Genomic DNA, 11,211 nt, shown 5'->3' on the forward strand with positions numbered 1-11,211 from the left:
AAATGGGGTGATGACTTGGTCAGTACGAGATAGAGGATGTTTTATTGGTCTAGGGAATTTGTGGGAGGTTTAGTTACTGGGCGCTGGGCCAGGGTGGCCCGAGCCATGCTCAAGGCACCTTCTCGGGTGTGGTGCCCACCAATGAAGCCGCTGGTGTGAACAAAGATGCAGCCAGGAATCCCACTGACCTGGTCCAGGGCCTCATCCCGAAGACCCCGCCATGGCTCTGGCAGGGGCAGCCTATGAGTGAACAGAAAGAGGAAGCTGCTGGGAGCAAATGGAGGTCTTGAGGAGCAGAGCACAGAAGAAGGCCAAGGTTAGCGGCCCCCTCTGATAGGGCTGAAACAGGCCCGAAGGTCTGAGGATGGTCCTCTAGGGCCTTACCGGCTCTGGAATGAATGGGGCTCCTTGGGCACACACTGTACCCGCCACTGTCCAGCCTGGTCAGTGTAGATAACAAAGGCGATGGTGCCCGGTGGGGACAGCCCAGATTCCAGGTGATAGAGGTGCTCCTTCCAGGGGCATCCACCTTTTGCCAGTTCTACTATCTCCCCACTTGGGTCCACCTGGAAGGGAGGTAGGGCTGGGAGATGTGGGGTGGAAGCAGGAGCCCCTGCTGACCAGCAGCCCACTAGCAGTCCCTAAACGACGAGCCACAGTGCCTCCTCCCAGGCCTGTACCTGGAATCGCCGGGCCAGGGCTTCTTCCACCAAGGCCCGGGCTGGCAGCCAGCTGTGTTGGTAGAAGTCTAGTCTCTGCAGAAACTCCTCTCGGACTAGGTCCATGGCACGCTTGAACCCGGCCTGGGAATTGAGGGAATGGTGGGAATCAGAACCATGGTATTGGCCCCAACTTTTGACTTCACTAGGATTGGAGGAGGCAACCACTCTCATTTCCTCCCCCGATGGTTTTACACGCCTCATGGTCTTCCTTGGGGGCTCTCCTTACCTCAGTGTCTTGGTCAGGCTGGTTCCAGGTCGGATTAAGTCGAGCAACCCTGGCACTCAGTGTGGTAGTCAGCACATACCTGGGCTCTCCCTCTTCCCACTGCGAGATCCCATTGTCCACCGCATCCACCTCCTCCACGAAGTTCTCATACATCTAGGGCAGCACCAGGAGTAAATGATCTTGAGGATTCCATTTACATCAAGTTTTACAGATTTCATTAATTTAATTTCCATAAGAGGCCTGTGAGGGTCTCCCAACATTCACTGGGTGAAGAAAGGTGGAACCAGGGAGCTCATCGGCTTCAGGTTGGATCTGATTATGCTGGGGCAGGCATTCAGATCACCTGACTTCTAACCCAGCGCCCCCTCCGCTACTGCACAAAGCCTGAGTCAAGGCCAGCAGTGTGTGAGGCGGGGTTTCGGACTTCAGAATAAGGAAGGTCTCAAGTTCACGAGGGCCTCTGGGGGTGGATCCCGGCGCTGAGAGAGGGTAAGTTTCCAGGTAGGCTGGGCCGGCTATTCAGTGTCCTGGTAAATGAGGTACTCAAGGGTCTGGCAAAACATGGGAGGTGGGAGAGTGAGTGCTGGACGAGACATCAAAGCTGGGATGTGGTCCCAAGGAAGCCCATGACGTGCCCTGTGGTGGGAACAGGTGCTGCATCTCCTGAGGTCACAGGAAGGGCAGGACAGTGCCTCAAGAGTCTGGGGGCAGGGACGCCTGGGTAGTTCTGTCAGTTGGGCCTCTGCCTTTGGCTCAGGTCATGATCCCAGGGTCCTGGGATCCCTGATTCATTAGGCTCCCTGCTCAGCAAGGAGCCTGCCTCTCTCTCTCTCTGACAAATCTTAAAAAGGCTAGGGGCAGAACCGGTATGGTATAATATCAATGCTTACAGCAAAACTGCTCTGCACATAGGCTTACAACATCAACACATCTGTGGTATGCAGTGGAATGCTCCTCTGGGGGAGAGCTGAAAAAGAAACTCCTTTATGCTCAGCCTCTCTTGGTGTGGACCCCAACCTGATGTTCAACTGAAACTCGGTATAATTTACTTCAGTTGCTTAGAAGCCCCTCAGCAGGGGGCAGGGGTGGCTCAGTCCACCCTTTAAGTGGGTTAAGTGCCTGCCTTCAGCTCAATCGAGCCTCACATTGGCTTCCCTGCTTAGCAGGGAGTCTGCTCTCCCTCTTCCTCTGCTGCTCCCCCCATTCATGTACTCTCTCTCAAAAAGTGAAAGTCTAAAAAAAAAAAGAAAAAAGGAAGCCCCTGAGCAGATGGGGAAATGGATCCAGGCAGTCTAAAAACAATATTCCAAACGCTCCAATTCAACCATTTGTATTTCGTCACTTCTCTGGATCATACTAATGCCATGACATAGGGGCAGAAGATAGGCAAGCTAAGACAGAACCGAACTCAGTGGCTTCTGCAAAAACCAGAGTTGATGGAACCTGAAGCTTGACTGGTGAACATCACAGGAACAGGGTCAGGTAGGTTCGTCCTGAGTCCCTGACCTGACAGGTGTGCCACAGCCACTCGCCCCATTCCTTCCCTCGCAGGAGCGTGCTGAGCTGCTCACAGGGGATGCTGGTAGAACCCGAGGATACTTTCATAATCCAACCTATCCCAGCTGATCTTCCCAATTCATGTGTCCCAGATACGCTTCCCTCTATCTTCAGACACCCAGAACCTCTAAGCTATATGTTTTTCCACACAGGCAGCCTCCTCTATTACCACGTTGCTCAGTAATCGTTTTTTATGCATGTCAGGTCAAGGAAAGGACTAGGAAACTCTACTCTATGGTTTTCAAAGCCCTTCCCTGAACCTCACCCACTTCTCACAACTACCCTGGGATAGAGGTGAGAGAGATCAGCCATCCCCTGTGAGAAGATGAGCCTGACCGAAGGAGAAGGTGCTGGGCCAGCAATGGGCCAGAAGTCCTGATCTGAGGTCCAGTCCTGCGTTCAGTTCCATTCCCAGGTGGTGGAAACGCACTTATGGGTCATCTCTGTCCCTGGGTCCCCACCTTGTCATAGATGGTGCCCACCATGCTGTCCTCTTCACTGGTGCCCAACAACTGGGCCAGCAGCTTGTGCCCGAAGTGCAGATAGATGAGTCCCGCACTGCTCAGCTTGGTCTGCCACGGCTTTCCAGGAGAGAGGGAGCTCATGGTCTCTGTGAAAGATCTGAGGAGCACAGGGAGGTAGGGCTGAGGCAGAGCTGCCCCAGTTAGCCCACCAGTTAGCCCACAGTGTGTGCGTGTACATGTAGGCATGAGAGAGGCTGGAGAACACTCAGGAGTGGGGAGGAGGGTACTCAGCTGTGGGACTTCAGCTTTTCCTTGGGGTTCAACATGGATCTCAGCTTGGAGTCTCTGTTAATGCTTTCATTTGACAATGGTTAATTCGGTGCTTACTACATGACAGGCTTTGTGTTTTACACATTAGGGATTAAAAAAAAAAAACCCTAAGACAGGGGCACCTGGGTGGCTCAGCTGGTTAAGTGTCTGCCTTCGGCTCAGGTCATGATCCCAGGGTCCTGGGATGGAGCCCCGCATCGGGCTCCCTCTCAGCGGGGAGTCTGCTTCTCCCCTCTCCCTCTGCCTGCTGCTCCCCTCTGCTTGTGCTATCAAATAAATAAATAAATAAATAATCTTTCTTTCCTTTTAAAAAAGATTTTATTTATTTATTTGACAGAGAGAGATCACAAGTAGGCAGAGAGACAGGCAGAGAGAGAGGGAGAGGGAAGCAGACTCCCTGCTGAGTAGGGAGCCTGATGCGAGACTCGGTCCCAGGACCCTGAGACCATGACCTGAGCCAAAGGCAGCAGCTTAACCCACTGAGCCACCCAGGCACCCCTAAGTAAATAAAAAAAATCTTAAAAACAAGGGATGCCTGGGTGGCTCAGTTGATTAAGCAGCTGCCTTCCACTCAGGTCATGATCCCAGTGTCCTGGGATCGAGTCCCACATCGGGCTCCTTGCTCAGCAGGGAGCCTGCTTCTCCCTCTGCCTCTGCCTGCCATTCTGTCTGCCTGTGCTCGCTCTCTCCCCCTCTTTCTCTCTGATAAATAAATAAAATCTTAAAAAAAAAAAAATCTTAAAAACAAAACCAAACCCTAAGACAATGGCCCTACCTTCAAGTTCATCTACTATAGGTAGACAAGCCCATAACAACCAGGTGAATGTTCTAGCTAGGTTATGAACAAGAGAAAGGGGGACAGGAGGGAGGAGACACTTCAGGTAATTTCTAAAAGATGGATTAGGTGTTTGCCAGCCAGACAAAAGGTCAAGGACAAAAGGTATTCCCGGTAGATGGAACAACATCTCTTAAAATGGCTAAAAGACAGATCTCTACATGGAACTTCAAGAAAGGCAGCTTGAGTGTGAGAAGCAGCAAAAAAATAAAGCTAGAAGGGTAAGCAAGGGCCAGATCATGGCAGGCCTTGTCCACCATAGTTTGGAGTTCGGACTTTATCTGTAGGTAGTGGAAGCCACTGAGAGATTTCCAGCAGACAAGTTCATGTGAGAGCACTGTGCCAGTCAGCATGCAGAACAAATGTAAGGTCTCTTGTAGTGGTGCAGGGGAGAGAGGAAAGTAGAAATCTGAATTCACAGCGGCACAGAGAACAGGGAAAAGGTACGACAGTTCTTAGGGAAGGAGAAACTACAGTTGTAATTTCTAAATATCAGCCTATCAGAATCAGCTAGAGAGCTTATTTTTTGCTTTGGTGTTATTACATACTGAGTAGATACAAAAAATATTTATAAAATGCTCACAAGATATAAAGACAGTAAGACACAGTAAGCCCCCAGAAAAAAGTTAAAAGCAGCTAAACTAAATTGTTGATGGAAAAGACGTATGTGCTAAACTATACAGTAGGATGGGTATGAGAACACAGAATTAAGGATACTGCTTACTTCTGGGGAGAAGGAACCGGGATAGGGAAGAAGTGCTTGCGTACAACACAGAAGTAATAGTACTGTTCTAGTCAGAGGTTGGGAGATTGGCCTACGGGTATTTGTTACATGTTTCATATTCCAAAAGTGTTAAATACATTATGTATCAAATATTGCACAGTTCAAAAACGTATATAAAATCATCAGGAAAAAGGAATCAGTCAATATTGTTACGTGCCACAAAGTGGTCCGTTAATGTGAGACCCTCCGCCAGCCATCTGAGTTTGGTGCTGAGATCACTGGAGCCCTTTCCATGAGCATTTCCAGTGGAGAGATTGGGAGAGGACCAGCTGAATGAATGAATGGGATGAACTGGAGGGGATGTGGAATCAGGGTCAGCTCTGTTTCTGAAGAGAGGCTGAGAAGGGAGGGTAAGATATGAGGCTATAAATACCAGGAGGGTTCCCCCACAGTATCATTTAAGAACATCATATGTACACTTAAGAAAAAGAGGGAAAGGGAGGAAAGTACTTAAGAAGAATTAAAATAAAACATCTTCATACTCTCTATTAGATCACCATTTTAATCAGTGTGGTGTGTATGAGGGAGGGTTTTGTTATTCATCCCTTAGATTTCCAGTAGAAACAATGGGAGGGTGTGTGAAGGAGGCGGCTGGGTGGGTCAGTGGGTTGTGTCAGCCTTCTGCTCCCAGATAGCTCGCTGAGCAGGGAGCCTGCTTCTCCCTCTCCTACTACTCAAGCTCTTTCTCTCTCTCTCTCAAATAATACATAAAATCAGAAAGAAAAGAAAGAAAAGCAAACACTGGGGAAGAACGGTGGTGTGAACCCCCAGAGGAGACCTCAAAAGGGGTGAACAGAAGGGAACAATGTTTCCTGAACTGGAGGGAGGAAGCTGAGGGTGCTTGGGAATGGCAATCTGAAGATATGCACGCAGGAAAGGCTCGTTCCTTTCAAGAGGAGGTTGCATGTGGGAGTTTGATGTGGCAGGGGCCTGAGGGGAGAGGAAGAGGGCTGAAATGGTACCGTGGATAATGGGCCACCCTTGGAAAAGAAAGATTTCCCACCTAGCAGTATAAATGAAGTAGAAGACCACGTACATCTGAGTGGTCACCAAGCACCGTCGCCATGTGAACCCAGCAGTCTGAAGTGGGGCAGCAAGGGCACATGAAAGGACTAATCTGAGCTGGGGTACTAACTGGGGTGAGGACAGGGCTAGTGGGAGAAAAGCTTGACTGAGCCAAGGAAGGCGCACGGCCAGCAGGGAGGCTTGTGAGGACCGCCTGGAAGCCAGGGAGGCCCAAGGTCAGGTGGATGGACGCAGAGCAGGGGGAGAGCTGGCAGGCTGCAGTCCCATGGGACTCAGGACTTGGTTTTCAAGGAGGAGGCGGGTCCCCTTCGCGGGCACGGATCTCCGCAGTGGATGGCCGCCTTGGAGCACAGAGGACCGTTGAAGTCAAAGGAGCTAAAGAAATGCTATACGTGAACTCACCTCTGGTGATGGTCATACCGGTGTCTCTGAGGATCGTATTCGCCACCCACATCCACCACGATGTCACAAGAAGCCAGTTTTTCGGGGTCCCGGGTCCGCACAATCTCTGCATCCTGTAGGGGACACAGTATTGAGGGGGCGGCCAGGGTCGTGCAGACAGAGAATGAACGTTAGGTTTCCAGGGGAGTGTACGGAGGGGTGCTCAGATGCGGCCAGCCCGGGCCCCGGGGTCAGTTTCCCGGGACCGGATCGTACTCTGTACTCGGGCAGGAGGCGCAGCAATGCGCACGCCAGGGCCTCATCGCAGTGGAAAGTGCCGTTGTGCGTTCCGATTCGGGGAGGCGCCATAAGGCTGCCGCGGGGTCGCTTGGATGGCGGGGCGGACTCCAGGCTGACCGTCACACCCGGCTGGGCCCGCGGAGGTGGCGGCGGCCGCAGCAGCAGAGGTAGAAGAACGCGCGCGAAGCGGCGGACCATGCAGCCTCCCAGGGTGTGTGTGTGGGGGGGGGGTAAGGTGGGTCGTCGACCCGGAAGAGGAAGCGCCCACGCAGCCTCACTTCCGTCAGGCGGCCGTTCCCACGACAATCGGCAGGCGGAGGAGAGCGCTCCGCCGGCTTGCTCCAGCTCTTCCAAAGGCCCAGAATGGAGCCTCCAGGTTCAGCAAGACATCACCCCTACTAAGCAGGCTCTGGGGAGGGGCACAGCATCTCCACCACCGCCCTCCCACCTCACCAGTCCTTTGCTTAATGCAAGAAAAGACCAACATTCTGCCCAACAGGCACATTTATTAGCATGAAACACGAGACCGGTCTCTTCCCGGGCCTCAGGAAGCCACGCCCACAAAGTCCCAAACTCCCGAAGCAGGGTCCCTCTGCCCCATTTCTGAAATAAGCTCTCAGGCCTTGGCAGTAGCCTGAGTTGCCCCCAGGGCTGTGAGCTGCTGAATCTTCTGGCTCATCATCTCCATGACAGCTGTGGGAAAAAAGAAGAGTCAGATCCTGGTCTGAAGTTTGGGGGAGAACCCAATTCAGGAAATGTGAAAAAACATTTAAAGACAGGTAGACAACCAAGGACAGTTAATAAAACTTTTAACACAGTGGGGGCGCCTGGGTGGTGTAGTCGGTTGAGCTTCGGGCTCGGTTTAGGCACAGGTTGGTCGTGATCTCAGAGTCTTGAGATGGGGCCCCACCTTGGGCTCCCTGTTCTGCTTGAGATTCTGGAATCGCTTGAGATTCTCTTTTCCTCTACCCCTCCCCTCACCCTGCTCATGCACTCTCACTCTGAAATAATTAAAAGACAAAACAAAACCAGAACTTTTAACACTGATCCACTGTGGGACACACTCACATGTACACACAGGAAGTGTGTGTCATGAAATATGATAGTGTGAAAGTGTCAGGAAATATGATAACCACTGAGACATAAAAATGAACAAAATACAGTATTAAATGTGTCAAACATAACTCTGGATAGATTTTTGCCTTCAGAACAGTGATTTCAATCCTGACTGTGTAACAGAAAGGCCTGGGGAGGTTTTTTGTTTTTGTTTTCCTAAATATTTTATTTGTTTGACGGAGATCACAAGTAGGCAGAGAGGTAGGCGGGGTGAGGAGAGTGGGGGGTGGGCAGTGGGGCTCTATCCCAGGACCCTGGGATCATGACCTGAGCTGAAGGCACAGGCCCAACCCACTAAGCCACCCAGGCACCCTTACCTGGGGAGTTTTTTTTTTTAAAAGATTTTATTTACTTATTTGACAGAGATCACAAGTAGGCAGAGAGTCAGGCAGAGAGAGGAGGAGCAGGCTCCCTGCTGAGCAGAGAGCCCGATGTGGGACTCGATCCCAGGATCCTGGGATTATGACCTGAGCCGAAGGCAGAGGCTTTAACCCACTGAGCCACCCAGGTGCCCCTACCTGGGGAGTTTTTAAAAAAAACACTGACTCCCTGGAATTTCCCCACCCCCATCCCCAGGTTGATTTAATTGGTTTGGATTGGACTTGGGCTTCCTTTTTAAACCTCCTGGTTATTCTCATGTGTAGCCAGGGCCACAATGACTAGTACTTAGGGTTGTATTTCTTTCCTCTGTGTTCATTTACATATATCATCTCCCCCATTCCATCCCCATTAGATAGGACACCCCAAGAACAAAGATTATTTCCATCCTCTAAATTTCTCAAGCACCCAACCCAGCAATCTACAAATACTGGGTATGTAATGCACAGAATCTAGAGAATCCATCTAGACACCAAAGAGAAACACATGATTTTAATCTAGCAAAGAGGACACCCTCAGTTGATACTGGACTCCATGTTCTTTATCATGGAGGTAGAAAGGGTGAAGAGGAGCCCTAGACCAACCTTACCCTGTTTCATGGCATGCTTCTCCTGCAGAGCTGGCTGGATTTTCTCCATTTGCTTGGTAAGGAAGTCTATCTTTCTCTTGAAAAAGTCCTTGGCATCATCAGCTGTCTGAAAATTCAGAGGTAAATGAAGGGCTAAGAGGAGACCCTATGCTGTACTCTAGGTCTTCCCCTAAACTTCCTTTCCCTGCTCAGATGGGCATCCACGTGATTGCTTTCCACTCACCTTTTCTACATAGTAGCCTGTTCCCACATCGATGAGTACATGTTCCACATCATGTAGCTTCCCAGGGACATACATCTGAGAAGCAAGGATTAAGGGAAAACTAGCCCAGCAGGAGTGTCATGATTCCCTGTCAGCTAGCCTGCTTGGCTTTCTTTTCTAAAAACCTACAACCCACAAGGACTGAAGAATCTGGAGGCCTTTGAACCATACCTGTACACTCTAAATGGGAAGGGACAGAGAAGTTGGCTCCTTATGGAGACAATGGCAATATGCCAGAACACTCTCTTTCTCTGATCTCATCTCCCATCCTCCAAGCAGTTCTTACAGTTTTTCCCACGAGCCCCTCCAGAAGGACTAGATACATTGATATTTTCCCACTGCTGTAGAGTAGTAAAAGTGAACACCCGATTTCACTTTCCATCAACATCCCCAATCATGAAATCACTAGCTAATTCCTGATGAATTTAATGCCCACTATTTGGCCAACCCCTACTACACTACTTCTGTATTTCTTTTTCAGCCTGTGAGCTCTCAGACTACAGCTTACAGATGCCCTATGGCAATAACTTAATTCAAGTGAAACATTGAACGGGTAGCCAAAATCCAGGCTTCTTGGGAACAATAGTTTAGAAATAAGTGTCACAGTTAAGCCAAAACTGAAGATTCATAAACAGAGCCCCCTTGTTTCTGTATCTTACTATTCTTCCATCGTTTAGGTCTTCTAAGTTATTAGTAAAAGTCTAAACCCACCTGTTTTGTCTTTGTATTAGAGGATATTCCCAAACCGCAAAGGGAAATAATCACACCTCAATTCTACATAATCGCTTTGTGCTCACAAGGCATTAGCTGCATGTTGGCCCCAGACAGAGAGAGGTACAAAAAGTATATAAGAGTATTCTCAGAAACATGGGAACACTCTGTAGTAATCAAAAGTAATCCCATCCTTCCCCACCCCCAGGAAAAGGGTGAGAGAGAAAAGGAGAGAGCAACGTAGCAGTTTCTGTGGAAAGGATACAGAACTCGTCAGTGGGACGAGTAATTCTTTCCCTGTGAAAGCAATTAAGACAAACATCTGGGGAAGGTTAAGACGTTAAAGGGAGTTCCAATATGGCAGAGATAGTAAGAGAGATCTTAAGAACGGAAACAGAGGACAACAGCAGAGGAATGTCTTGTACATTTCAACTCTAGATGGACAACATGAAAGGGCTCATGTAGCGGTAGACAATATGTAAAGGTTTGGTTTCTCATCTCAGATAAGGGCAATTGGATTAGAAGTCTGGACGAGAGTAGCCGGCTCACCACATCCCCCAGGTTGCCTTCACGCGCCTACCCCATACCCTCGTTGTTCTTGTTCAGCACGTTCAGACAGTCCTTGGCTTCCACATACTTGGTCTGTACCACCTTGAGCTGGGCAATAGACGTGGACAGGAACTCCACCTCCTACAGAGGACGGGAAATAGGGTCAGTGTCGGGGCTGGAGAGAGAGGGAGGCACTGCCGGGGAGGGGGCTGGTCCTGGGATGAGATGGGAGTTTCGGAGGAGAGGGGAAGCCTCCCAAAGAGGGGAGAAATGGGAGGCGAGGGAGGACGCGTGGGCGGAAGACATGTGAGTCGGGAATGGGGTCTCTCTGCCGCCCGTCCCCACCTGGTCCAGCTGGTTCTTGAGCATTTCTAGCTGCGGCAGGTTCAGCTCGCTGATGTTAACTGACTGCGCCATGTTGGGAAGGAGGACTAACGGAGCGGAAGCTGGCTCGACGAGCAACGCTCTAGCCGCCCTCTGCGCATCTCAGTGGCTGAGCCAGGAGGTCTCGCTGCGCCGGACGTCTCTATGGTTCCCCCGCCCGGGAAGGGAAGGAAGAGCTGGAGCTTTTGGGAGACTTACATTGTTTTGGCGAAAGCAGCACATTATTTTTACAAAACCTCCCACACCTACCATAGTCAAATTGGAGCAAACAGGACTCCTACCCTCAGGGAGCTTAAGAATCTTAGAAATACCCAGTTCATAACCACAATATTGCAAAGTGATGTATGCTACCCTGTGCGGATGGTATAGTCCTAATGAACCACAGGCAAGGAAAAAGCCTGTGAAATTCACGGGTCCGTAGCATCGTGAACGTGCTGCTTTGCGATCACACAGCGGAAAAGTCTGGTGGTGGAGAAAACGATAAGGAGTCACGTTATCAGTCAAGTACGACACAAGGCTTATTAATCAAAACTGTTTTACTGTGTGTTAGATGTGAGGGATAACACGAGAGTGTAAGATAATGTGCTTCCAAGGAAT

The 11,211-nt window shown here is 50.1% G+C and overlaps 2 protein-coding genes across 2 annotated transcripts; both read right to left on the minus strand.

Moving 5' to 3' along the window:
* Positions 1–23: 23 nt before the first annotated feature.
* MYG1 (MYG1 exonuclease) lies at positions 24–7,032 on the minus strand. The gene is made up of 7 exons (XM_044229109.1): positions 6,602–7,032; positions 6,347–6,459; positions 2,967–3,126; positions 949–1,101; positions 681–803; positions 385–566; positions 24–240 (listed from the first exon to the last, which is right to left on the minus strand). The coding sequence occupies exons 1-7, from the start codon at positions 6,821–6,823 to the stop codon at positions 42–44; spliced, it is 1,152 nt and encodes a 383-aa protein (XP_044085044.1). The 5' UTR covers positions 6,824–7,032; the 3' UTR covers positions 24–41.
* Positions 7,033–7,111: 79 nt separating this feature from the next.
* On the minus strand, positions 7,112–10,697 carry PFDN5 (prefoldin subunit 5). The gene is made up of 6 exons (XM_044229110.1): positions 10,576–10,697; positions 10,269–10,371; positions 9,947–9,978; positions 8,932–9,006; positions 8,709–8,814; positions 7,112–7,318 (listed from the first exon to the last, which is right to left on the minus strand). Exons 1-6 carry the CDS (start codon positions 10,645–10,647, stop codon positions 7,242–7,244), a joined length of 465 nt encoding a protein of 154 aa, XP_044085045.1. The 5' UTR covers positions 10,648–10,697; the 3' UTR covers positions 7,112–7,241.
* Positions 10,698–11,211: the final 514 nt, after the last annotated feature.

The sequence above is a fragment of the Neovison vison genome, chromosome 12 (genome assembly GCF_020171115.1).
Source record: "Neovison vison isolate M4711 chromosome 12, ASM_NN_V1, whole genome shotgun sequence".
NCBI classification, from domain to species: domain Eukaryota; kingdom Metazoa; phylum Chordata; class Mammalia; order Carnivora; family Mustelidae; genus Neogale; species Neogale vison.

What these genes read in the sequence shown, in the direction of transcription:
- MYG1 (XM_044229109.1), bottom strand. Translation starts at nt 6,823, where the DNA reads ATGGTCCGCCGCTTCGCGCGCGTTCTTCTACCTCTGCTGCTGCGGCCG. An exon ending in TGGGCACCATCTATGACAAG is followed by an intron (nt 1,102 to 2,966) that starts GTGGGGACCCAG and finishes GTGCTGCCCTAG; the next exon opens with ATGTATGAGAACTTCGTGGA. An exon ending in CCCTGGCCCGGCGATTCCAG is followed by an intron (nt 567 to 680) that starts GTACAGGCCTGG and finishes CCTCCCTTCCAG; the next exon opens with GTGGACCCAAGTGGGGAGAT.
- PFDN5 (XM_044229110.1), bottom strand. Translation starts at nt 10,647, where the DNA reads ATGGCGCAGTCAGTTAACATCAGCGAGCTGAACCTGCCGCAGCTAGAA. An exon ending in TCGTCCCACTGACGAGTTCT is followed by an intron (nt 9,007 to 9,946) that starts GTATCCTTTCCA and finishes CTTGCTTCTCAG; the next exon opens with ATGTATGTCCCTGGGAAGCT. An exon ending in CAGGCTACTATGTAGAAAAG is followed by an intron (nt 8,815 to 8,931) that starts GTGAGTGGAAAG and finishes CTGAATTTTCAG; the next exon opens with ACAGCTGATGATGCCAAGGA.